At 40.3% G+C, this 26713-nt stretch overlaps 1 protein-coding gene across 2 annotated transcripts in view; it reads right to left on the reverse strand.

Annotated features, from left to right (window-relative positions):
• Positions 1 to 26713, reverse strand: part of phf21b (PHD finger protein 21B) — a 44749-nt gene that overhangs the window by 12821 nt on the left and 5215 nt on the right. For both annotated transcript variants that reach the window (XM_044015963.1, XM_044015964.1), the window contains exon 2: positions 7141 to 7185. In XM_044015963.1, the coding sequence (XP_043871898.1) occupies positions 7141 to 7185 (45 nt within the window). The remainder of the gene's footprint in view (positions 1 to 7140; positions 7186 to 26713) is intronic.

Consider the following 26713-nt stretch of genomic DNA (forward strand, 5'->3'; position numbering starts at 1 on the left):
TGTTCCAGGTTGGTGTTTGTCCTACTTCACAACACCTGCAGCATGAAGTGAGGTGGTTTCCAAGCTCACAAATCAACTGTCAATCAAATTTTTTGAGATTAAATTTTAAATGAAATGCTCATATGTTTCTGCAAACCACAACAAGATCATTTATTCATCCATGAGTCCAAGTGAATATGAGTGCCAAGGTTTCCCTCAAGGCAATCTTGGTGCATCACAAGGTCAAGCTCACAGTGACCTTGAACTTTGACCACGAAAACCTAATCATCCTCGAGTCCAAGTGATTCCCTTAAGATGTTCTTGGTTTGTCTCACCAGTAGAAATATGTCCGTCAGCAGAGACGTCAGGAAAAAGGCTCATCTGATAAAATCGATGATAGCTTCACCCTCTTATGACCATTGTGATATTCAGGCCGCCTGGATTTATTTTGAATGAGTGCTTCTTTTCCAAGATAACTTTAAACACTTTCGATATTTGGCAGTTATTCAACCGTTTAGGAATGACGATACTGAGGAGCTGACGTCACAAGCGTACTACACGCCGGTAAATCTTTGTCTGTGATTGGACGGCCCCTCGAAGGGGCTAACGTAATGAATTTTCTAGATATCACAAACAGTCTAGGAGTTACGGTAATGAGAAACGTGCGTGCCAAATCCTGTCTGTTCGAGCAGCTCACGGCTGAAAGGCCCGTTAGGCAGAGGAGTCGGAGTGTCAGCCTGTTCGAGGGTCGCCAGGTCGAGGTTCGGATGACTATCGCTGGCGTCTACTTCTTCTGGTTGGCTTAATACTCAGGAACTTCCGTTTGAGCATGCGCTGCCCACACGCACCCAACATGCTCTCTGTGTGTTGTTCCATAATCGTTGGGTATACCAGGTCCTTTAGCATTGTTTTGTAAACCGCTCACACTCCTGCACCAAAGTCTTTAGAGAAAATGTGTGTTTTTAGCTCACAGGGACACAGGAGCTGATGGTCTAAACAAACCTGAACTATCGCTTGAAATCAGAAACTGCCAGAGGCAGAAAATCCACGAAGGAGGACTAAAGAACGCCTCAAGTTCCAGAACCTGTGACCCATACCGAGGTCCAATATCTGAGTATCCTGGGCTCGGCTATTGCCAATTGATTTCCTGTGGAGGTGAACTCCCTCCTCTGGCAGGGAGACGGCTTATCAGAAGCGACACAGGTCAGAGTCTGGCCGCTGGCCCACAATCTGTTAGGAGGGGGGGAAGGGGCGGGGCAGGGAGAGCGAGGACCCCGCTGCTCCACGACTCAAGTGCAGCAGGTCGAGAGGAGATTCACGACGAGAGATGAGTCAAGTATCAGCTCAAGATGAGCTCTGAATGCTCAACTACCCATTTTCCTCACACAGGTGGAAAAAACAAAACAAACCCCTACACTGATCATGTGATCAGCCTCCACCCGTCACACTGGCTGTGGACAATAAATCCATTTAAATGCAAATCAAACACACCCCAGGCTTCATTTCCCTCATGTTCCTTGGAACAAGACACATAATGTCACACACACACACATACACAGTGGGAAAATATGCACAAGCGGAGGCTGAAGCTATCAATCAATCAATGCACTAATCAATGGATCAATGACACCTCTGATAGGTTATTAAGATTTTCAGACAAGTTTAACTCAACAGGGATTTGGACAGGGATAGTTTGTGCAAATATTATAAATATAACAAAACATTAGCCAAAAAGATTTTATAAAATGTAACAAAAATACTAAAAAAAAACATGTTACAAAAAAACAGCCTGTTTTCTTGTTGCCAAAGAAATTTGATGACCATCATATTTTTAACTTAACAAAACAGAATAATGTATTTTTAGCCTGTTATCAAATGGCAGCTTCACTCGTTACCGTTTATATTTCAGTTCAGGAACAAACCTGAAACCGAGCGTCCCAAGGCCTTGTCCCTAATGAAGACGTCTGCTCTGCAGAGAGGACAGACTCACACGCCTTCACAGCCAGAGCAGCGGAGGATTATTGACCAGCAGCGGCCGTCACAAACCAATCACAATCCCAAACCACCCAAAGGTCAAACTCTGTATGAAGTGAAGCTGCGAGCAGAAAAGACGGCGCTGCCTTCATCACCTCGACCGCTCTGCTAATCGCCAATAACACGGCGGTGAAGAATGGCCTGAGCGAGCACGCGGCGCACATTACTGCTGCTGATTAAATGATGGTTAGTGTCGGTGTGAGCAGATCGAGCTGCAGCTCGGGCATGAAACACTGTCCACAAAACCACCACCCAGAACCAGAACCAGAACCTGGAGAGGAACCTGAGACCAGAGAGGAACAGGTCAAATCTTTTCATTTCTGTCTTTTTAAAGATTGAGTCAAACATTGTACTGTAAATGTTTTTCAAGGCTTTAAAAGTAAAACTTTTCCAATTATAGAGTTCACCAAGAAACAACTGAAACACAGCTCAGATGACCCTTTGACCTCTGGCATCCACTAAAAACACCAACAACTATGACTCGACATGTCTGCGATTACAGTTTTTAACCTGTTTCAAAAAGAAAAGGGAACCAAGTTACTCTCTATGAAGACGATAGACTAATTTTTCTGAACGAGTCCTTAAAAAGTTAATTTAACATTTTTGCTCAATGTCTTTGTTCATGAGGATGTCAAATAAAGTCAGAAAATCTGTATTTTTTATATAAAACCAGATTTACTACTTTTTGTGGACATTGTCCATTTCTGTCTTTTTTCAAAAGTTTTTTAGGCTTTAAAAGTGAAACATTTTCTGACAATCACGCTCACCAGACAACAAATGAAGCACCGCTCAGACGACCTTTTGACCTCTCACATTCACTAAAAACACCAACGACTGTGACTCGAGATGCTTGTGGTGACACAGTGGGTTAATATTTACAAATAAGAAGTAGTTTTTACACAAAAAAATAACACTCCAACTGATTTATCCATTATCAAAATACTTTTCTTAGTCCCTAAAAAGTTAATTTAACATCTTTACTTTTTTTAATTCATCAGGACGTCCTAACCAGATTCCCTTAGTATGTCAAGAAATCAATTCAAGTGAATTTTAAGAACAAATCAAAAGATGTTTACCCACGTTTAATCGAGTGTAATTCCATAAATTTACATTTTTGTAATGAGAAATAATTGTCCATAATCTGCAACGAGTTAAGTGAAATTTTAAAACGAGTAAAAGTTCTCCTCTGCCCTCGGTGATCAATAATCACGGTTGTCATCCGGGAGCATCGATCACAGACGTAAATCTAAACCCTTTCATGAGACATTTATAGCCCGGCAGCGTCCGAGCGCATCACAACCTCGATCAGATTTCAGGAAACCACTTCAAACAACAGACGGAAGGCACTTTTAGTTTCACTGTCGCTCATTTTTAACAACTTACTAAAGTTAAAAGCAAACGTTATTCTGCTTTAACTTGTGTTTTTTTGTGGGGGTTGAATTAAACTTTTTTTTTGTGTCACTATGTGGATTAAATGTGAACAAAAGTAGACTCAGGTCAGTGACACTGACGTCAGTGATCGAGTGGGGACGAGAGACAGCTGGTCTTCATGAAGAGAGAGAGGGGGGGTTGGTGTTAGCTGGAGGCCGGCAGATGGACGTCTGTGAACAATGGAAGCAGACAGATGCAGCCACAAAGAGCAACAAACACACACACACACACACACACACACACAGTTTATGGCACAGACAAAACGTCTGTAAATCTGCTTAAATGTCCACTGGCTGCAGTTCAGCGCAGGGACACTAGGGGCGCAGACGCTAATGCTGACTGAGGAGAAACATCAGCTGCAACAAAACAAAAGATAAAACTTGATTTTATCATCATCTCCTATGAACAGTCATCATTTATTCAGTGTTTTATGTTTTCTTATTTATTGTGAAGTCCAGCATTTACAGGAAATACGGGAAAAGTCAAGAAAGTGACAAAATTAAGTTTGACTTTTTCTTTAATTGATTAAATAACAGACTACTCATCTACAGATGAGTCAATAATAATAAGACCTGTGAGGTAATAAAAAGAACAATATATTTGTATTTTTTTTAATCATTTCTTAATATTTCTACTTCATATGATGGGAGGCAATGTTTTCTTGAAAAAAGTTACCTTTGTCGCTTTGTCAAAAATAAACAAAGGTCTTTAAATTGAAAAAAGTTTTTTTTTTCCTCAAAAAAAAGAAATCAAAACAAAAAAAAATTTTTAAACAAAAATTAAGTTTGGACTTTTAAAACCTTTTCATTTTCTGTGGTCAAATCATGTTTTTGTTCACTTTTAGCTCTTTGGAAACAAATTGAATGATGTGATTCTGAGAGAGCGGACGTCACTGAGCATCTGTCCACACAGCGACGTCAGACATCTGAGAACTTCCTGCAGGATGAGGGTAGTGAGGCGGGTTATGGGGGCGGGGGGGAGGAGCATGAGGAGGAGACGGAGAAAGGAGAGGGGGGAGGGGTTTTACCCTCACCCGGCGTTCATTTTTAGCCCGAGGGAGCGAGGAAACATCTCGACACTCTCTCTGCAGTTCAGGGTTCACATGTCACAGGGGGAGGAGCCAACGTCATCAACGACTGTATCTGTGACTGTGATCCGTGATTTGTCGATATACAGATACTTTTCCACAAGTAACGTTTCAACAAATGTATTTTTGATGTTTTACATTCTGTATAATTTATATTACTGTGTGTTTTATATCCTGTGTCTTCACTGCTGCTGTAATTTCAAAGTCAAATCTAATCTCATTTTATTTCAACTTTTTGTGAGGTGAAACAAATGTATCCTAAAACATGGGGAAACAAGAATTAAATGTCACTCTATGCTGATAACACTTGATTAATTGTTCGTAAAATGTTTCATAAAAGGTTTCCTACGAATGATTTTAAAGTCTTGACTCAACCTTGTTGAAATCAAATCAAATCAATGAATTCGGAGAATGACTGACAGATGAATCAATGACACAAATAATTATTAACTGTAGTTTTGAGGTTTTGCACCTGAATGTCTCTCTCGAGTCATTTTAAACCAATATTAAGCTGAAGATGTTGAGTTTATGTGAGTAATTGGTTTAAAGTCTTTTTGGTGATTCTAAAGGAGAGGGACTGTTCCTTTAAATTATCTCTCTCTCTCTCTCTCTGTGTCTCTCTGTCTCTCTCAGAGTGACGGAGTGTGACGACTTCTAATATCACCGTGTTTAGTTTGAGGCGGCGAGCAAATATTGACAGAACAGATTCTGAGCGAAAGACACCGCCACCTTTCTGGAACACGGCGTCACAGATGAGTTCTCCTCAGTGGCCACCAGGAGGAGGAAGAAGGAAGAGGAGGAGGAAGACACGAAGGAAGAGGAGGAGAAGGGGAAGAGGAGGAGAATGAAGAAGACAAACATTGTCTTTCATTATTTCTCTCTCCACAGCACAGACATTAATTCCTACGATTTAACTTCTCTCTGTCCTCCTCCTCCTCAGCTCTGACTCTGATTGGCTCATAAACTACAGGTGTTTTTTTTGACCCTGACAATGATTCACACCTTACAGCCAATTATAGCGGCGACAGCCACTCGATCGCCACTGTCATCACACTCACACACACAGCACCCCGCCGTACACTCCTCCGTGTCCACAATCACTTCAAATTAAATCCACGAGTCAATGCGACGAGTCAATATTTAATTTGCTCAAAGAGGAAGTGGATCAACGCCGTAGCAACGGCCGCGTCAGAAGGACGAGGACGCTCAGATAATAGAGCGAGAAACTCGCCTCTGAGTGAATCTGCTGGTACTGACAGGTCACAGGTCAGGCGGATGCCCAGTGCATGCTGGGACATGAGTGAGCAGAGACCGGAGTCTCTCTCTCTCTCTTTTTTTTTCTTTTTTTTTTAAAAAAGGGACTCACACCTCTAATGTGTCTCCACTGCAGCTGATCGGCTGTTAATCATCTCAGAATGTGCTGGAGAATGCTCCGGAGGATCATTAACAGCCTCACTCTGTCGTATTAAGACGTTCAACATTGATCTAATGACGCCTCAGGGACACGGCAAAGGACGGTGCCGCCGCCGCCGGCTCCTTCATTAGGACTTAGTCTTTAACCACAGAAGAGGACGACGAGGACGTGGGTTTATATGTTTGGATAAATGGCAACGAGAACAGACAAACAATTAAAGAGTCCTGCAACGATCAGCTGAGAGGGAAACAACAACGTTCTGCCTCCATTACAATTAAAAACCACCTCATCATGATTTTACAATGAAGCCTCAAGAAACAGACAAGAAGTTAGCCAAAAAAAGCTGGTCAGAAATAACTAAAATTTGGTTTAAAAACATTAAACACTCCAGCGTTTTCATAAACGTTCGTTTATGAAACCCTTAAGTTTCAGAACAAACAGTTCGGAAGCGGATCGGCACTTCCTTAATTTGATGTCGTCATCAAAAATCCTCACCACTCCTCTCACCACCGTAGCGCCTCCTGGTGCGGGCACTAGTCCGGGCACATCCGGTTGCGTACATTCAACCGCAGAAGAAGAAGAACTACTCTCGTTGGCTGGCCAATCACAACACAGTCCACATTCTAGGGGTGTGGTTTTGGTCTGAAACAGCACGGCTGACGAGAGCGTCAGTGAGGAGATATTTTGATCGGCTCGTTTGCAGCAATTAGGAGGTTTTTAATCATGAAAACAAGTTAATATATGTAAGTAGACCTCCATAACTAACATATGTGTGATACAAGCATTCTATGTCACCTTTAAAGTTATTAGGGGGAAAAGAACTGTTAAATATTTGCAGATCAACGAGCTGAATATTAACCAAAAGTTAGGCAAAACATAGCTCATAATTAGCAAATAAATAACAGAAAGATAGCAAAAAAAGATAGCTTAACTTAAGTGAAATTAGCCAAAAAACAAAACTAGAAGCTAAAAATAATTCAACCAAAATAGCTAAAGGTTAGCCAAGAAATAGCTGAAAGACACTACATAATGAACCAAACATTAAATAACTGATAGTTAGCCAAACATTGGCTAACACATAGCTTAAATCAACATGAGCCAAAATGCAAAACTAACCAAAAAAATAGCTACAAGTATACAAAGGTTCCAAATATAGCTGAAAGATGGCTAAAAAGCTAGTGGTGTGTGTATGTACCTGTCCATTCTGCAGTTCATTCAGGCCTTTGCACAAAGTCTGATTCTGTGGAGGAGAAAAAAAGAAAATTATGAGTAAAACTTTCTGATTTTGTGTGTGTGTGTGTGTGTGTGTGTTTGTGTGCGCGTGTTTGTGTGCGCAGACGTCATTGATACATAAATATTTATATTTTCAAAGAAAAAACATATGTGGTGAAACAAATGTCAGTCAGATGAAATCAAAACAAACAAACACAAATCTGTAATCTAAAAACACACACAGAAATGAAAGTGGGAAAACTAGTGGAGTCAACAACAGCAACAAGGTCAGGTACTGTATGTGTGTGTGTGTCTCAGATAAACCGGTGGATTAATTCTGTATGCATTGGTTTTCTCGCACTGGGGAAATATATAAACTGAGCACAGAGAGAGAGTGAGAGATTAGGGCAGTGAAACACCTGACACGTCTGACATCATCGACACAAACTCAGTTAGTTTGTCGTGTCTACACATTAAACTGTGCGTGTGTGTGTGTTTGATTTGGTCACATGACTACACACAACGTCACGTCCACTGTTGTTGGACACCTGAGTCACAACAGTCTCACTTCTATCCATCCTCCCCCAGCACCTGAATGCAACGGAATGAAAAACAAACAGCCCTCAGGCTCCGCCCCCTCTCCTCAAAATGCCTGAGCATCTGTTCAAACTGCGCGCACACACACACACACACCAAGCTGCTAGTTTCCTGTTAGCATTTCCACTGAGAGCCTCAGAGCTGTGTGGCTAGGGCTAACAACCTTCATCTATCAAAGGCTGCAACTGTGAAGCCTCATGGGAAAAAAATAAATACATTTGAATAAAAAAAGTTAACATTTATCCTCTGGGGACCAAGAACATCTAAAGAAAATCAAGCATGAAAATATAATTTAATTGAATTTAAATTAAAGTGAGTGATAAATAAATACTGTATTATCCACGATGGAAGCTAAATTAACTCAATGGTCAGCTAAAACAATAGCTAAAAGTTAGCCAAAATGTCATAAGAGTTTGCCCAAAGATAGCCAATGATTTGAAAAAATCATTGGCTATTATAGTTTTTAAGTAAAAAAAAAAATCCAAATACTTTGCTCCAAATTATCCAAACAAATAGCTCAGAGTTTAGCTATATTTTTTCAAATATTTGGCTAACTGTTAAACATTAGCAAAAAGTTAGCTCAAAGTTTTACGAAAACTGAACAAAAACAACAAACATAATCATGACCCAAAGACATTTTTGTTTTTTTATACATTACCGTGAATATACAGCTAAATAGCTACCTTGCTAGCTTGCTAGATATTATCACAATATCTGTGGTTGTGGCGATAATAAAAAGCTATACAAGTTATTTTTACCATTGTCAACTTATGTTTCTTCAGCTACTACGCATGTTCATATCGCGGTTGTTTCTGAATAGAGTGCCACCACATGGAGTCATGAAGTAGTGATATAGCCAGTAAATCAAACTGGTGGGAGCAATGTTTTTATTTTCTGAAATCACATAATTGATATTTGGTGTTAGCACATCATCGTTTATCGATATAATTAATTGATTTATGAAGATTATGGCAGTGGTTTTTGAGAGGACAATGATGGAGGACTGTCTGCTGCAAGGAAGAGGAGGAGGGGCGTAGTCTCCTGGGTACCAGCAGCTGATGGAGGCCAAAACATGCTCAGACATGCCGGTGTTCAATTAGAGGTGTGGCTCTCACATACTCACAGCTCCAGCAGGAGGAGCAGCCACTCGGTTACAGTGACTGTCGCAGAATCACAAGGACACGTGTGGACATTGTTTCAACGCGTTAATTAATCGAAAGCTCTTGGAGGCGTCGTCCACCAGCTGCTCCGACAATTTACAAAGAAATATAATTTTTCATTTTGAAGCAGGTTTGGCTTCTCCGGCAGCAATTGTTATAAACACTATTTTCTTGGCTGTTAAATTACTTCCAGGTGCTTAAAAGGTTTGTAATTAATCACTAAAAGCAAAACAAAAATGCTAAATAGATGTAGATTAATCAAAAATGTAGATTTGTCCATCAACTTAATAACTGTCGCAGCTCATTAAGAACTTAAATATAAAATAATAGCGAAAAATAAAAACAAGATTGGGCCCAGGCTTCAGCCTTGTGGAACTCCACACATAACTAATGCCTTAATTAAAAGGGTCCAGTGAGTAAAGTTTAAAATGTAAATATTTTTCTTTGGCAAAAAATTATAACATGAAGAGTAAAATCATCTGACGAATTGTTGTTTTCCATCAGCCCAGAAGGAGCCATTTTGGATCATCGTGTTTTAACAGTCGCCAAAAATTGTTAACATCCTTGGAGTTAGAAAATGAAACTATACAAAAAAGTGCCAAATTGTACACGCTATACCTTTGAAAAATAATTTGATTATTTCCTAGATAGATTTTTAAGGAATTTTGTTCACGCTAACAGCCATCATAGTGGACATTTTAAAATTACATTGAGAAGCATCTGTATGGATATCCATCAGTGATGATACTCTGGAGAACATGGAGTCTGTGGAGCAGCAGATGTGGCGCAGACTCTCATTTTGCATCTGCGAGTTGTGGACATTACTTTCTCGCTCCATCACAAAGCAAACTGGCTTTTCATTAGACTCAGGTAAATGCAATTGCCCTTCGTCTCTGCTGTTGCTGCTGCTGCTTCACAGGAGACAGATGATGTTCATGGACGGAGGCGGACTCTTTTCCGAGTTATGATGACCTGTCCATTGCATCTCTGCGAGTCCAATAAAAGACGACGTGTGTCAACACTTGTCCCTGCACTGCAGCGAATCACAACTCACTTTATAGATCAAACCATTTATCAACAAAAGGAGTCAACTAATTAGTCCACAACACAAATATCCGAAGTTGCGCAAGTTGCGCATCTCATCTTCAAATGCTCAGGAACTTTTGTTGGCCCTGAATCGTATTCATGAAAATTCGACAGAACAGTATATTCGTCAAATACAAATTTATTTAAACATATAAATGAGGACCTAAAGTACTAAACACATCATTCAATCATTATTTATTCTATTTTTGTTGAATAAAAATTTCAAATCAAGAAGCAAAATTAAAGAAGGATATATTTATGTCTCAATTAGCCAAAATTAGTTTTTACTTTGTAACTGCTAACAGCTAATACTTAGCTCAGAAAATAGCCATGTTGCTAGTTAACATCAGAGGGCTGTTTAAAACCAGGTTGCACATTTTTTTTTGATTAGCGCTTACTGCAAAAGGGTCAAAAGTAATATCTTGCTGCTAACTGCTTCCAGCTAAAAGCGGCTATGTCCTGTCGAAACAATGCATTTTCGGGGATTTCAGATATATGTTCCTTCTTTGTGGCAACAACAAATGTTGTAAATAAAAACCAAAACAAACAAAAAAACAAAACAATAGTCTTACCAGGAAGTAGCCACCAAGTGTTTACAAAAGGATTAAACAAACAACATTGTCACTTCCTGTTTAAGGTGGGACGATGGGAGTTTCAGTATAAAAGCACACGCTTAAATTACAATGGTCATTTTTGTTTAAATATACGTATTATATAGACAAATGACGTAGTATAACGTGTTATAAACCATGTTTTTCATGTTGTACAGTTTAGAAAGTAAACAAACGATCAGTATTGGTGATAAAAATAATCAATAATCCTTGTCCTTGTTGACATGATTCACTCAATTAGGTTGTTTTTTTTTTTATTTCACTGTGATTCATTATTATTATTTCTCACTGGTTCTGTTTGAGAAAAACAAAGTGATTCAGAGGTGATGAACCCAGAATGTTCCTCTGCTCTCCTCTGTGGGAAAAATCAAATCAAAACAAAAACAGACCCGACGTTCCCGGTGAACAAAATGCTGCTTTTAAGTCTTTATATATACATATATTTATAGTTAATAGAGTTAATGTGTACATTGATCCTAAGCCTCGTATATTTGTGAGATTTCTTTGATTCTAATAGAGCGGTTTCTTCAGCCTTTGATCTTCTCTGCTGTAATGTTCCAGTACATCCTGTTCCTCAGGCTCCAATTCTCACTGCGGGAAGAGACTTCCTCTATTTCTTTTCTTTTCTTTCTGGTCACTGATTTCTTTTCGGTTTTTTTTCTGTTAAAACAGGAAACAACTCCTTCTTTTAACTTTCCTTGAAATTGGAAAAATACAACAAACCAAAAGGCGTCCAAAAAACAAATACAGACTCATTTTATCCTCAAAGACTCCATTACAGCATGGTAGAAAATGAAGGTTTCAACTTCATTCGATTACGAGTGAGCCACAGTATGTTGTACCCTCATAGAACAAGGGACATACGTTTTTTACATAATTTTACATTTTACATTATTTCAGCCTGAATGTAAAATTCTCGACGACAGAACTTGCACAGCACACCCTCAAACCACACTCGTCAACCTGCGTCACCACAGCCACAGGCGTAAAAAATGTATGTAATCGTTCTCCTGCACCAAACCTCATGGAGAAAACCAGCAATTCTAGGCCATGGGAACACAGCAGCAGCTGCTCTACTGCTGCCTCGTGTGTTCACTTTGTGTCACTGAGGTAAATCTGGGTAAAGGATTTCATACCCTGAATTCCCAAAAATGACACATTTAAACATACTGATGGAGGCAGCGGTGGATCGTCGACTCCTGTGTCGCTGGGATGTTAAAATCTTTGATTTTCTCTATGGGGTTTGGTGCGAGTGGAGAGTGAGCAGTCTCACAAACTTCAGCTTCATGTCTGAAAACAGCAACTATGTGAAGAACTGTGACACGCATGGTATCCACGGTGGAAACTTTTTTCCTGCTCAGTAACTTTCAGCTCCTCTTGGCTGCACTCACTGTCTGAGAAGCTCTTTATAAATAAGTAAATTCTTCATCATCATCATCATCATCATCGTCAGTTCAGTCTGGGCTTGGGCTGAACATCAGCAGAGTGCGAGTCGAGGTGCGCTTCATTCACAGACGGCGGCCTCTGCTATGCCGTGTTATATTTGGTGTGTTGCTACGGAAACTAGCTTCCGTTACACTATTGTTGCCTCTTCGACAAAGAGCAGAACAAACTGTGCTGAGGTTCTTTCTCTTTTCAGAGTGAAGAGAACAAACAAAGCGTCTCATTAGTTTTCATCGAGTAAAGCAGCACAGAAATCACAGCAGGACATGATGACGACACAGCGTCCGCCCGCAGGGTCACATGATCCACGCCGCCACGTCAACCTCGCTACGATGTAAGCGGGCTAAGTCGCCGTTTAGGCCCCGAAATGACAACAGCAGTTGTGACAGTTTCAAGTCTACTTTTCAAACAGTACATATACATAAGAAAATATAAATATTATATGTGACATGAGACAAGGCATGGTCTTGTATTGTTGGATACTGTCATATCGCGATAAATCTTTTCTGTTTTTTTAAGGCGAATAAATATTAAAATACATGGCATCTACAAAATTATCATTAAAAAGGTCACTTATTTCATTTGAAACCATATTTAATGGTCATTTTCTGACAAAAACATTTTTTATTTACAGATGAATTTTGCGTCATAAATTGCCGTTTTTTGTCTTTCCATATCAAAACAAACACTTTTAACGTCGTGACAAATATAGTTATTGCGATATCATGATGAAATATCGTGATATAATCCACGACTGACCAGACTTGTGGTCTGAGTTTGAGACTCCTGCTTTACAGAGGCTGTAAGGAACAGCGTCAACATCATTTCTCTCTCTCTCCGTTTCTCTCTTCCTCCGGGCCACTTTTGTCCCGACATCATTTATTTTTTTAATTACATTTGTGCTCGTCTTTGTTTGTTTACCTCCCCGCTGCCTCCGATAAGCACCGCCGCGGCAGGGAAATTAGTATGAATATGAATACTTTCACAGAACGCAGCGGCGTTTAGATTTCCACGCACGCCGGCTCGCAGAGCGGACGCGCCGCCGCAGCCGACGTGTAAAGACACACTGCTGACTGGGGTCAGAGGTCACAGCAGGAGAAAGAGTGTGTGAGGTGACCTATGAAAGACCTCACTGATGCTTTTACCTCTTGATGTTGGACTTTAACATTTTAAAGCTATAATATGTAACATTTTCGCAATAAAATGTCTAAAAATTATTAATGTTTTATACGTTATTGAGTGGAGTCGTTACATCTCTCTAATCCCATGGAAATATGTATTGATATTCATTTTATCGTCTCTGCTTTATTCTCCAGGACATTTAGTCTGACACAGTTATTTTAGAGCATTTATGAACGCATGAATGTCTTAACCACATGACATTTGTGCCGAGTCATTTTTTAAAGACAAAATATTGTTCTCCCAAAAAAGAAGAAATAAAAGTTGGGCTTTAACAAATATCGCGATTATAAATTTTCGCGGTTTTTGATGATTTCTTCAGCTTTAACGTCAGGCAAAAAAGGCTCGCAAAGAGATGTGTCCTCTATAACAAAAAAATACTGTTTTAATCATGTGACACAAACTTGGCCCCGCCCCAAAGCTCTCTTTTTCACCTCACCTAGCCTGTTGCCATGGAAACGACAATGCCTGCTAACTGCTTGCTCACTTCCTCTCACTGATGAGTTCAAATGCAGTCGCAGTAATTGGGAAATAAAGCGTTACCTTGCACTTTTTTCTTTTTTTTTAGCTTTTACAAACACAAACATTAATGTGAGGCTTTTTACTCACCCCCACCCTCCCCTCACCCTAACACTACATCCCATCACTGTCTCTCACCCGTCACTCGCGGTGACCTTGTCGAGGAAAAACAAATTAGTGCCGTTTATTATGCAGCGCTCTTTGTTAGCGCCGCAGAGGCAACAGGGACTCGGACTCTGTGAGACACGAGAGTGAGAGAGACAAACCCCTCTCTCTCTCCCTTTTTTGTCTGGACACTCCTGATCATCTCTGACCATAAATCCTCGCCGCCACTCGCTCACCGAGAGAAATTAATAAATCAAAGCAGTCATTTTTCATTCAGGAACTTCCTCCAGAGCCGACACGTTCCCACCGGCCCGACCTTCATCTCAAGGTCAGCGTGGAAAGACGACCACCGGAAAGAAAATGTTTGAATCTAAATTTAGCCATTAAAAAAAACAAAACAATATAAACGTGAATCACTGCTGTTAAACCACAATCACTTAAAACCAGACTTAACACAACTTGGTTTGACATCAACTTGTAAAATACGATAATTGCTGCATTTTTAAGGTCATTTGTGGGGCCATGAATGCGTATTATTAAAGGGATAGTCCAGTGCTTTTGACGCAAGGTCGTATACAGTATTTATATAGTCAGTGGATGAAACTGAAGTTTGCAAACCGCTCACTCTCTCACACCAAACCCAGTAGAAAAAAAATCACTGTTTTTAGCTCTTGGGGAAAACAGGAGTTTGTGCCCCGTGTGGCGAGTTTGTGTCACTGAGGTCAATCCGAATAACTGTTTTCAAACACCAAAGTTGCCTCCAACTAATTTAAACTTCCTGATGGAGGCAGCACACGATCAACAACTGGTGTGTGCTATGATGTAAAAACGCTGATTTTCTCCATGGGGTTTGGTGTGGGAGAAGGAGCGGTTTACAAAGCAACAAAAACATGCGGTTTTTGTTATAAAAGACCATCTAACGACATGGTAAGTTGTCATCCTGTGTTGTGTATCCACATCCTCCTTCACTCTAACACAATAATAAACCACCTGAAAACTTATTTTAACTCAATCGATTTGAAACATGAAGGGAAAACAGCAGCTTTGGCTGACGTCACATTCAAGGACAATTTCCAAGGCCTTGATTGTGAATATTCTAAGACATTCTGCTGCTGGTTTTGTTAAATAGTGGGTCCTCTTTCTGCTCCCGTTTAGTTACCAGGCAACTTGGTTTTACATGAGACGCCGCTCTGAAGCCTTTTAATTCTCTTCCTCCAGTCACTGTGACCGAGCCGGAACAACCTGGGCCGTCAGCCGAGGAAAGAAAAAACGGAGGTGTGTGAGGAAAAAGGTGAGCTGATCACCGGCCTGAACCTCAGCTCAAACCTCGAAAATACCCCGGGAACATTTTTTTTGGGGGGGTTTTAATCACAGTCATGATCCACTTAGACGGCAGTAAACTGCCATGTTGCTGCGTGTGCACGGCTTGGCTCGTTCACTGATGAGCTCTCTCCCCGTGAGCAGCACTTTATTTACACACTCACACATTTAAACGCTTGGCAGGTTATTAATAGACCGGCAGCTCCAGAGGAGACTGCATATACGAACCATGCCATCTCCTGGCTGCTGAGAGACCAAACGCTGAGCACAAGAGGAGGAAGCAATGCCAACGTGTGCCAGGTAGAGTCTGTTTCTCGGGCTAATATTATAACTATTATGATAATAATAACACATGTTGGAGCATTCGGAGCTGAAACCTCATTAGGAGCTTGTGTTTCTGAACAAAAACAAAATTATCATTATTATTAAAAATCATGATATGACTTGACGATGTATGATTGTTTCCAAAGACTGAGTCACAGAGATTTTCTTAACCTACATATTCTGATCAGTGTTTGCTCAGTGGGAGAAACTTTTCCATTTCATTGAAACACAAGCCTTGAGTCACACCATGTGACTTAAGGAGGGAAGGATGCTAAAAGCAGCAACAGACAAGAAGTTAGCCAAAAGACACATTGGATTTAGCCACATAAATGAGCTAAACATTGACCAAGATTAGCCAGAAATATTTCTGAAAGAAAGATAAAACATAATAAAGATACCTGACAATAGCTTAATTTAGCCAAAGAATACAGCTGTTAGTACAGTAGTTAGTCAAAAGACATCTAAGGGTTAGCCAAAACTAACCGACAGCCAAAACATAGCTTAAAGTTAGCCAAAAGGTAGCTAAACGCTAAGAAAAAAATAGCAGACGGTTAGCCAAAAAGATATCCTATATTCAAATGATAACCAAAAGATACCAAACGGTATCTTTGCTGAGCCAAATAATAAAGCTTAAGTTAATCTAATCATGAACCAAAAAAAACATGACAGTTAGGCAAAAAGGAGTCTTACAAGCAGACAATAGGTATTCAAGTAATTATCAGCACGATAAATGTATCAGCTAAAAGCCAAAAAATAACAAAAAGTATGGACGACACTGTTATTGTACGATGTGAAACACGGCAGCCATTTTGTTCCTGGCCTTTTAAAACACATTTGTTTGTTTGTTTGTTTCCTGATGATGGTTTTGACCTGGGAGTTTTTATATTTATATATTTTACTGCGTTTCCTCTCGTCCTGTATCACCACAGTCACCCGGCCCCCCGGCCTAGGCCCCTCCCCCTCCAAACGCTCCCAGCTGGAGCAGTGACTCACAGGTCAGGAGAGAGAGAGAGAGAGAGAGAGAGAGAGAGAGAGAGAGAGAGAAAAAGCAGGAAGAACATGGCTGATATTTTTAGGCGTGTGACTCACACACACACACAACACTCTCTTTTCTCGGCACTCTGGCGTCTCGACTTAATGTCTTAACAGAGAGCTTGAGCTTTAATGAGTGAAACACAGAGAGGATGAAAAGGTCCCGGTCGCCGTGTTTTCATTAAGTGAGACACAAGTGTGGCCTTTTAGCTCCCAGAGCAGAGGCAGAGAGAGAGGAATTAACTCTCCACATCTCTAAGTGTGTTTCATACGTTCTTACTCTGAAAACAAGTTCTACTAAAACACAGACTTTAGGGAAAACGCCGCTGTTATTCAGCAGGTCATTAGGGGTCACCTGACCGTCAGACTTCTGTAATTGCTTCACGTTTTAACGCTGACAAAGTTGTACATCTTAAAAACATTTTAAATCGATAAGAGCCTCGGAGCACCTCATATTTAAGTCTAACATCATGACATCACTTATGAAAGGATGAGGTCACACCTGCTTTACACACACACACGCACACATTGTTCTTGATGAAAATGTCTTCTAATGAGGGAAAAAAAAGTATGTACTTGTTAAAATCCATAATTAGCTCATCGACTCAAATTAACGTTTAAAGACGAGACTCAGGTCTAATTAAAAGGGACAGTTTTTTTACACAAGGTTGCCCGGAGGAAGACATTTAGAATTTTACGAATACAAAAAATGGGGACGTTGGACGAAACAATCGCGACAGACACGGAAAGATGTTTTGGTCCAACAATCTGGGCATCGTACACACAACGTTGGAGAGGTTCAGGAGAAGCCACACAGTTTTTGTATCGTATCGGATTTTTATCGACAAGGAACTATTGTTTTTAAAAGGCTATTTTTCAAAAGAATCCAGCCTGTTACGACATCAGAAACCAGGGCGACGAGAGTGCTAGCTTCATGAGTTTTGACGACTTGTACACGCAAAATTTCAGAATATATATGCCCTGAAATGCCACCACCTGTACACAACCTGGAAACGCAATTCTGGGCAAAATAATGATGTCATAGCGGGACCACTTGTTCTTGTATTTGCCGTTCTTACACATTAGTTAGTGCACAAGCTTTGCGCATCGTTCTCCTTCCGTTTTACTGAAAACTTCTTTACGAACTTAGAAAAGACAAAATAACATATACTTTCTGTTTTCTTAAAAATGACCAGCCTGCCAATCACGCGTACAACAAAATACGATAGCGTCCGCCACACCGAAAAAATAAATACTAATATACAAACTAAAACTCGGGAATTCTGCGATTAACTAAATTCAAGGCTTGCTGCACTCGCTTAAGGCTAGCTGGATTAAGGGTTGTACGACAAAATACTCACGAAACCGCCCCCAAAGCAACTGTAACACCGCACCAAAAACTTAAAAAAAACACATTACTGTCTCTGTACAATATGTAAATGAAGATTTGTTATCAAAATACTCTTAAAAATCATCGACTGTGGTCATTATCTAAAAATCACCTCATCAGATTTCGACTTAATTGTGATTAAAGATGATTTTTCTCCGTCACTGAAACACGTTAAGAACAACGTCTGTAGCTTTTTTTCCCTCCGTTTTGTGAAATCTTTCCTCGTCCGTTTACCCCCGCGACGCCACTTGCGTCACCGCTGCTTTGATTAAAAGGGATTTTTACAAAGATTATTCCCCCACACACACACACAAACTGGAGAGGGAGCATTATCAGCGTTTAAGCAGCAAACAGCAAACGCCTCGGGCGACGCCACAGATCTGTGGATGAGATCAGATTTGAGAGGGGACGGCGGGATTAGACGGAACAGAGGCGTCGACTTGACAGCTCATCACAGGCTTAACGGAGACGCCGACATCCAAACATCCCCGAAATGTTTGGACTCAAAAACGTGGGGAGGAGGAGGAGCGACGGTGACGCAGCACTTAATACAAATAAACTTTTTTTGATTCTCCTGAACACAAACTGATCTGAATTCACTTCACAATTTTAACAACTCAAGTGGGAAATTAACTTTACAATCTCCGTTTAAATATTGAGACAGAAATCTGTCACTAATCTGATTTAAATCTAACTAATCTAACTAATTTAAGTCAGAGATAAAAGTCAGATTACCGACTTGTATCTTAGAATTCTGACTTAAATTTTAGAAATCGGATAAGATTTCTCTGAAATATGAGATTACATCTCAGAAATCTTAATTCAGAGAAATATTGTCAGATTCCTAAAAATTAAATGTGAGATTAAATCTTAGAATTCTTATATAGATTATAGAAATTTGACCTGATTTCTCTGAATGAAATCCCTTTTACTGAATTAAATCTCATAATTTAGTCAGAATTCTGATTTAAATTTTAGAAATCCGAAATGTAATTCAAAGCAGATTACTACACACTACTACTACTATTTTTCTTTTTTATTCTTTTTTAACACTTCAATAAAAACAGTAGTATATATGCCAGGCCTGCAGGTGGCGCTGTAACGCTGCTACAGAAACAGTCAGATTACCGATTTAAAATCTCAGATATCAGAGAAATCGGGTGAGATTTCTAAAATTAAGGTTTTTTCTTCTTTTACAGACACTCACAATGAACAAATAAAACGTTGTTAAACTTCTGATGCTAACTCAAGGCTACATGAAACTTAACCAATACAAACTATACCTTTAAATGGAGGTTTTAAAAGGACATCTGAACATGTTTGTAGACGCATTAAAGAAAGGAAAAACCAGGAAAAGAATAGCTTTATAAATAAAAACAACATTTAAAGACAAAAACAACAGTGTTTTCCTGCATTAAAGCCAAATAATCAAGCTTCTGCCTCATGTTTGTTTACCTGAGAAACACTTTAGCTACGACTCAGTGGATCAATCTTTCACAAGGTCTTTGAAGTCGCCCTCGTTCAAGTCCTACTTCCTTTTATGGGCGGTGCCTCTTACACCCCCCCCTCCCTTCCTCCCTTCCTCTCTTTTTAAGGATACTCGGCCGGGAGACTCAATAATGCATAAAAAGCAGGGCATTGTGGGATGCCGGCGATGGAGAAGGACTATGTAAATGAGGCAACGAGTGTGGAGGCCGCACTCGGGCTCCGCCCACACTTGGTTTCTCTGTTTGGAGACGAGAAACACAAACGACACAAGATTCCGATTTCTCTCTCTCTCTCTCTCTTCTCTTCTTCAACAGTTTTTTCTGCTGATGTGAGTTTAAGCGAGCGAGCAAGAGAGTCCATTGTTTGTTCTTTGACGAATGAAGCGCGCGCGCACACACGCGCACACGCGCACACGCACACACACTTCCTCACACACACACACACAGCTAATCAGAGAGCAGTGAATGAGGCCTGAACAGCAGGGGCTGAGAGGGAACCAGCTGCTGAGGCAAAGACAATAACATTCCTCGCTGGTCTTTCTCTCGCAAAAGACAAAGACGTGACGGGACGAATGCTGCTGCTGCTGCTGCTGCTGCTGCACGTCCTCCACTGAGACAGAGACACATCTCACACTTGTTCTCCTCAGAGAGAAGACACAAAAGTATGAGGAAAAGTCCTCACATTTAAGCTTTTCTAGGAGAGGTTAGATTCTTAGGCCACGTGTGAAAATGATTAATGCAAACAAAGTAAAACAAGAGATTATAGCATAAGAATTCTGATGAAGAAAGTGTTTTATATACCAGAATTCAGAGAAATCAGGTCTGATTTCAACATTTTAAGTTAGAATTCCAAATTTACCGATCTCATTTTTTGGTTTCAAAGAATATTGGCCCTAATCCTCTTCCACAGGATTAGGCCTCTACCCCAGATTAAGAATCATTAAAACCGTTTATGTTTAATTAAGGTGCTTTTTCCATTGTGGCTGAACGATAACGGGCATTGCCGTACGTTAATTCCGTATTTGTGTGACGGTGAACATGAAACGCAGCGAGGATTATGCTTTTATTGTGAAAGGGACAAGACCTCCAGTTGTTTTTATTAATCTGAAGGACTAAAATGCCTCTGTTGTATGTTTATCTGTTTCCCACTTTATCAGGTCATCATTGTATAAAAGTGTTGTGATCCAGAAGGGATGCCGTCGTCATGGTAACTGTCATAATAATGTGCAGCAGCAGCTCTGAGACGCAGAGATGATGAAGTGGCTGTTTTTTTTGGTCACGGCCTGTGCCGCTGACAGTGCACGGCACAGCGAGCAGGCCACCGTGCCGCTGCTCCACCGCGTTATCAGGACGGACTCGAGCTGCAGACGTTTACAGGAAAGAAGACGAAGAGATTCAAAAAGGAGCTGATTGTGATCTAAGCAGAGAGAGAGAGAGAGAGAGAAAAGGCGGCGCTGTCCTTTACATTAGAGCAGTGAAGGTGAGAGGTGAGTTCAGGGAGCGTCTGTAAATGCGAGCGCTGTGATCATCAAAAACAGCTGAGAGGCTTTTTATTTAACAGTCACAGGGAAAAACGATGACTCAGTTATGACGTGAACGTATTAAACAGTGAATCCATAAAGTGTTTGGTTCAAAAAATGTCCCAAAAAAAACTGTATTTATCACTTTTAATTAGGGGTGTCCAGATCCGATATTGATATCGGTTCTATATCAGCCAAAAAACTAGTATCTGATTATATCGGACTACATCTAAAATCTCCAATATAAGTGCTCTGATACAAGCAGTCCATTCCACTCCAGCGTCGCCCGTTGTGATCACGTGGGCTATGCGCGTTGGATGCATGCAGATGATCACAACAACAGCGCGTGTGCTAATGCTAACAAAGTAGCAAGGATTTAGGATTTTTCCTAAAAGTCGGAAAATGACGTAGTAGCTGAGCGCAAAACTTGTCGTGCACGCGTTTCCCATGGTGGTACAGAGCCGGGGGAAGTTTGATACGACCAACCTCATCGCGCATTCGAAGCAGCATCACAAAAAAGACCACCGAGGCCAAGAAACAACAAACCTCTGTCTCCCTCGAACAACCAACACTGGCCGAAACATTTCCAAAGCGTGACACACTCCCATGGGACGGCAAAAATGCTATGGCTATAACAGAAAAGTGCTGGATGACCAGCCCGTCCATGGTGAGTAATGTCGGGTTTAAAAGCTTAATTGAGCACCTCGAGCCTCGCTAAATTATGCCTAGCCGCCGCTACATTGTCGACTAAAATATACCCTATTATTTGTTTTCTGCTCTTGTTAGAGTGATGTTTATTTTGTTTGCACTCGTATCGCTTTGAGTGAAGAATAAGAGCAATGACCACATTGTTTTGGGCACAGTCAGTGAAATTGGAGCTGTGGACAATATTGTGTCGTTGTTTTTTTGTCCCTGCGCTCAGTTGTTCCCACCATATACTGACAATAAACTTTTTTGCACTTGAAAAGCATAATTTGTGGATTTATTGAGGTTATTTTTCAGGGTCTTCTTATTTATTTTATTCAATTGTAGAATGTTCTTATGTTGAGGGTTACACTTTATGTAACCCACTGGTTAATAATAAATGGGTGAGTTTTTCTTATACCTACTGTTGCTGACTATTGTTCTGTCTTTGAGTAAAATCACTTGATCAAGCCTTTTCTAACATGACCCACAACAAAATAAGTAATAAAAGTATGAAGGATTTGTGCTGATATCGTATCGGGTCAATATCGGTCAATACTCAAGGCTGCAATATCAGTAAAAGTTGTATCGGGACATCCCTACTTTTAATTATATATTTTTTTGTTATATAGACCAAAAAAAACAACAGAAAATATCCACGTTTAAGACGCTGAAAACTTATTTTGATTATTAATAGGGGTTGTGTCTCAATCTGGATTAAACTCTGTTATGAGCGTAAGGCACAGAACGTCTCTGGAACAAAAACATCCTCTTGATTCCAACTGGCGCTAAAGCAATAACTAGCGCTATAGACGTGTTTGTAGCATCAGTCATGTGACCTTATTCATCAGTCATGTGACCTTATTCAGCGGTGGAACCAGGCTACGGAACGCCAAGCAGGTCACATTTTACTACTACTTTACTTGGTTGCCTCCATGTGATCGTGTTATTGGAGGTCAGAGGTCACATCTACCTGACTCTATGAATTCTCTTCTTTTCACACTTATGGCCCTTGTCCACTACAGTCCCAGCTCAGCACCGTTTAGGTTGCATCTCCACAACAACGTGGGCGGAGTCATCACTGCACGGCTGCAGGAAACTGCGGTGACGTCGTTTTACACGCGCCACACAAACAAACGAGTGACTGGTGACGTGTAAAGCAGTTGTTTTCACTGTAACTGAATCATTAGAATCAGTTCTTTAAAAATATTTGTTCAGTTCTACCTTTTTTTAAATATTATTAAGTCTTTTTAACTGATCTACTCTTCGGCATTGTTCGGCTTAGATTCTTGTGTTGGACGTCTCTTCCTGTGACCGCACTCTGACCAATCAGTGGCCGGCAGTCTGACGATGTCACACATAGTGTCACCTCAGCTCGTTTGGAACCTCGCCAGAGCAGGTACTAAAAAAAGTACCTGGTAACAGGTACTATGTTAACCGTGCCGTGCCAAGGTGAGGCGAGGCGAAGCGAGTAGAGCCGGTGGGAACACGCCATTAGTTTACAATTGACTGGTTATTGTTAATAAATGTGACAATAAAGGCCTTAATGTGGTACACTGTAAACAAATGATGGACATCACTCGTGACACCATGCAGAAGAGTTATCATGACATAAAATCAATGACCTTAGACTAAACTAGACGAGTCAAAAAAAGACCTTTAAATGGAATCGAATCGAGCATTTGGAGAATCGTGACACCCCTGATTATTAAAAACAATCAACTCAACGGTTCATTTAGTAACGGATCAATCCTGTGTGTGTACCTAATAAAGTGGCTACACATATATTATACGGTTTTCTTCTTAGAGATTTTCTATAAGGAGTTCTAAATTGACTTCACAGGGGGGAGTGAGACACGCACTCGACTGACTGACACATAAGTGGTGATTCAAACATGAACTGTTACTCTGCATCATACACACACACACCGCTGCTGTGTGTCATCTCTCAGACAGACGTTATTCATCGTGTCAGTTAACTGGACTACACACACACACAGTGACTCAACTCACTTGTATATTTAACTTTGAATCTGTGACTGTACAATCAGACCGGGGAATTATTTTCACGCGCCGATGCATCAGAATTTTCTGTAGAATGATTTTATGACCTCAGGAAAAAAAGAAAAGCATCAAAAATTTAAGAAATATGTGACAAACTAGTCCTTTAAATGTCCTTGAAGTCGGGCCGTACCAATGATTTGTCATTCAGTGTGTAAGAATCCAAATGTCATAAATTATGTATATATATATAAAAACTCCTTGAATTGCGAGCATATTAGCGATACCTCCGATATATCGGAAGTGCTTGGGCCGATACCATGTGATAGTGTATCGCAGGCCAAGGCAAGAACTTCTCCAAATCTATGGGGTTCTTCTTTCGGAATGAAGTTTATCTCATCTTCAAAGAGCTAATACCAATGCTAATGTGGTGCTAGACTGGCAAAACATAAAGTAGTTTGATGATTTGGAAAAAATATCTGACCGCGATTATTTTGACTGAAATTGCGATAGTACAGAAACTCTCCAAAAAAAATTTTTTTTTAAAAGGATCCCAATTTTACAAGAGATGTTTTTCCGGGGTCAGTTTTTACGACATTTTTTTCCCCAGGATCTGTTTTTACGAGATTTTTTTTTGAAAATCGCAGTAGGCCTACTGATTTTCAAAAATGATTCCACTTAACAGCCCCAATTCCGACTAAATATTTTCTTTCTCCAGTATGGCTTATCGCAATATTTTATAAGGATCGAGGAAAAATAGAAAATCGGACAAAAATATGGGTAAACATTTTTTAAAAGATTTCTATGTGAAAAAAGCCACATTGAGCAACCTCCACTCGTGGTTTCAACGCTCTCTTCTTTTCTTCGGTTTCATTAAATTTGACAGAATGTTTGCAGAAAGGCTTCATGGGAAGTAAATGGGTGATCGGTGATCAATAATCTGAGTGATCTGCAGTTTCTTTGTGGAGCCGCAGTGACAGTGTGTGATTCAGTGTTTGTGCAGCAACGTCACAGAGGGAGAGAGAGGGAGGGAGAGAGAGAGGGAGAGATATGAAAACAGCAGCGCGGGCCGTCAACGTGGGTTAATTCATCGCCGACACAGCCACCGCGCCTCCGCCTGCAGACGAGCCGCGTCAGCACTTTTTCCTCTGGAAACAGTCGTCGAGTGTCGGTTAATGACGAGCTGTCACAGCACGAGAACGTTCCAGAAAACACAGGACGATGAGGTGTTTACGCTCCAGACTGAACTTTCACTACTCATTATTTACAATAACTGATCAACAGCTGAAGAGAGTCCTGACACGTGACAACGGGAAACATCTCTGTCCTCATTAATGTGGCCAAAATAAACGGGAGTCATTTTTGTTGGGGTTCATAAAAGTCAAACGTACAAAATTTTGTTTGATTCGTATCTGTAAGAAATAAACATACTACTACATTAAACATACTACATACTACTGCTACTGACATTTGTTTATGTTTTCAGCGACAAAAAAATGTTCAGTAACATTATGAGTGGAAAGATACCACCCCCCCTTGTGGTCATTCAAAATAAATGCCTGAGACTGTGTGTTAGTGGACGCCACTCAAATTAAATATTAATGACGAAACCACTCCCCACCTCCGTGAATCACCTTTATCCTGATAATGGAAATTCACCAACTCACAGCGAGAGCTTTTAATCACGATAATATCGTATATATTTTATATGAACTCAGAGACGCTTTCTTCTCAGAATCAGAATCTCAAAACACAGTCAGCCCTGGCTCGTTTGTCGTTGTCTGTTCGGTAAAAAGCTGCCATTTGTCCGAGACAAATCCCTCAACCTTCCCCGGGTTTAAATCAGCGCTACAGGAAACTTGTAACGAGCCACTGAGGGATTAGAGGAAATTCACCTGCCGGGTCCGTCTTTAAACGTGACCATGGCTCTCGGAGACCTTCATCCTCTAGCTCAGCAGGGGGCGACGGCGACTCCTCCAGCCAATTACTCCTGAGCTGATGAATGACACGGTGCAGATATAACAGCAGGGGGTCGACAGACAACCCTTACTGATTAATAAGTGAACGTAAAGAATATGAACAGCGTTTTACGGACCTTTTATCACAGCAAGTTTTAGCAATGTTTTACCCAAACAAACGTTTACTGGTAAGACAGGAAAATAAAAATAACACAAGTAGAAATTTGACGGGGCCCTGAAGGCAGCACACTCTTAACCATAAGATCAAAAGTGTCTGTTTTAGGGGGCGGGGCTTTGACCAACAATAGGGGGAAGGACGTATGTCGTAGGTTACGAATGCTAGCACTGACACCGCTACAGACCCGAACTTTAAGTCATTTGGTTTGCATACGTAAACTTTCAGAAGATGGGACGTACATTTTAGGGGGAGCCAAAAAGTCCTGATACTTGCCAATACAACGAATCCGTAAACCCTAAATATGGCGTAAAAAAGGTTTCACTTCGCCACCATCATGTGACAATATATAAAAAAGCCTATTGTTACAATTATGTGAATAATACCACAGATTAGAGTTTTGTTATGACAATCGTTTAAATCTTCCAATGACGCATCATATCTACGAGGTACATACGTCAGCACAAATGTCTTAATATTATATATAAATATATGTAAATATTATTTCAATTAATATTTAAGTCATTTACAAGAACTATAATAGACAAAAAAAGAGTTTTTTGAGACAAACATAATTATTTTGTAAAAAAAAAAAAGGGCAATATTTTATCTGTGAACTCTGTTTACGATATTTGTTTGCCTACGTTAATAAACGGACACAAAATTTAAAGTTTCCAGCGTTAATGGAACGTGAACGCACCGTGATGTTTTCACCTTTAAAGACAACCAAGTCCTAAAAATTCCCACACTCCTTAAACACACCGTTTTTCCAGACGGCTGCTTTCATCACAACACTGTGCCTTGAAACTCATTCATTCACTCACTCAGTCACATAGTCACAGACATACATTACATACATATACATAATGTAGGACCTTCGAGAGTTTAACAGTGTGTGAGTGGAAGGAGAGAGTTAGAGTTTCCATGGCGACAGATGCTGCAATTTACTACAGGAAGTCACCTTT

Source organism: Solea senegalensis, unplaced genomic scaffold, assembly GCF_019176455.1.
Source record: "Solea senegalensis isolate Sse05_10M unplaced genomic scaffold, IFAPA_SoseM_1 scf7180000014049, whole genome shotgun sequence".
NCBI lineage: Eukaryota > Metazoa > Chordata > Actinopteri > Pleuronectiformes > Soleidae > Solea > Solea senegalensis.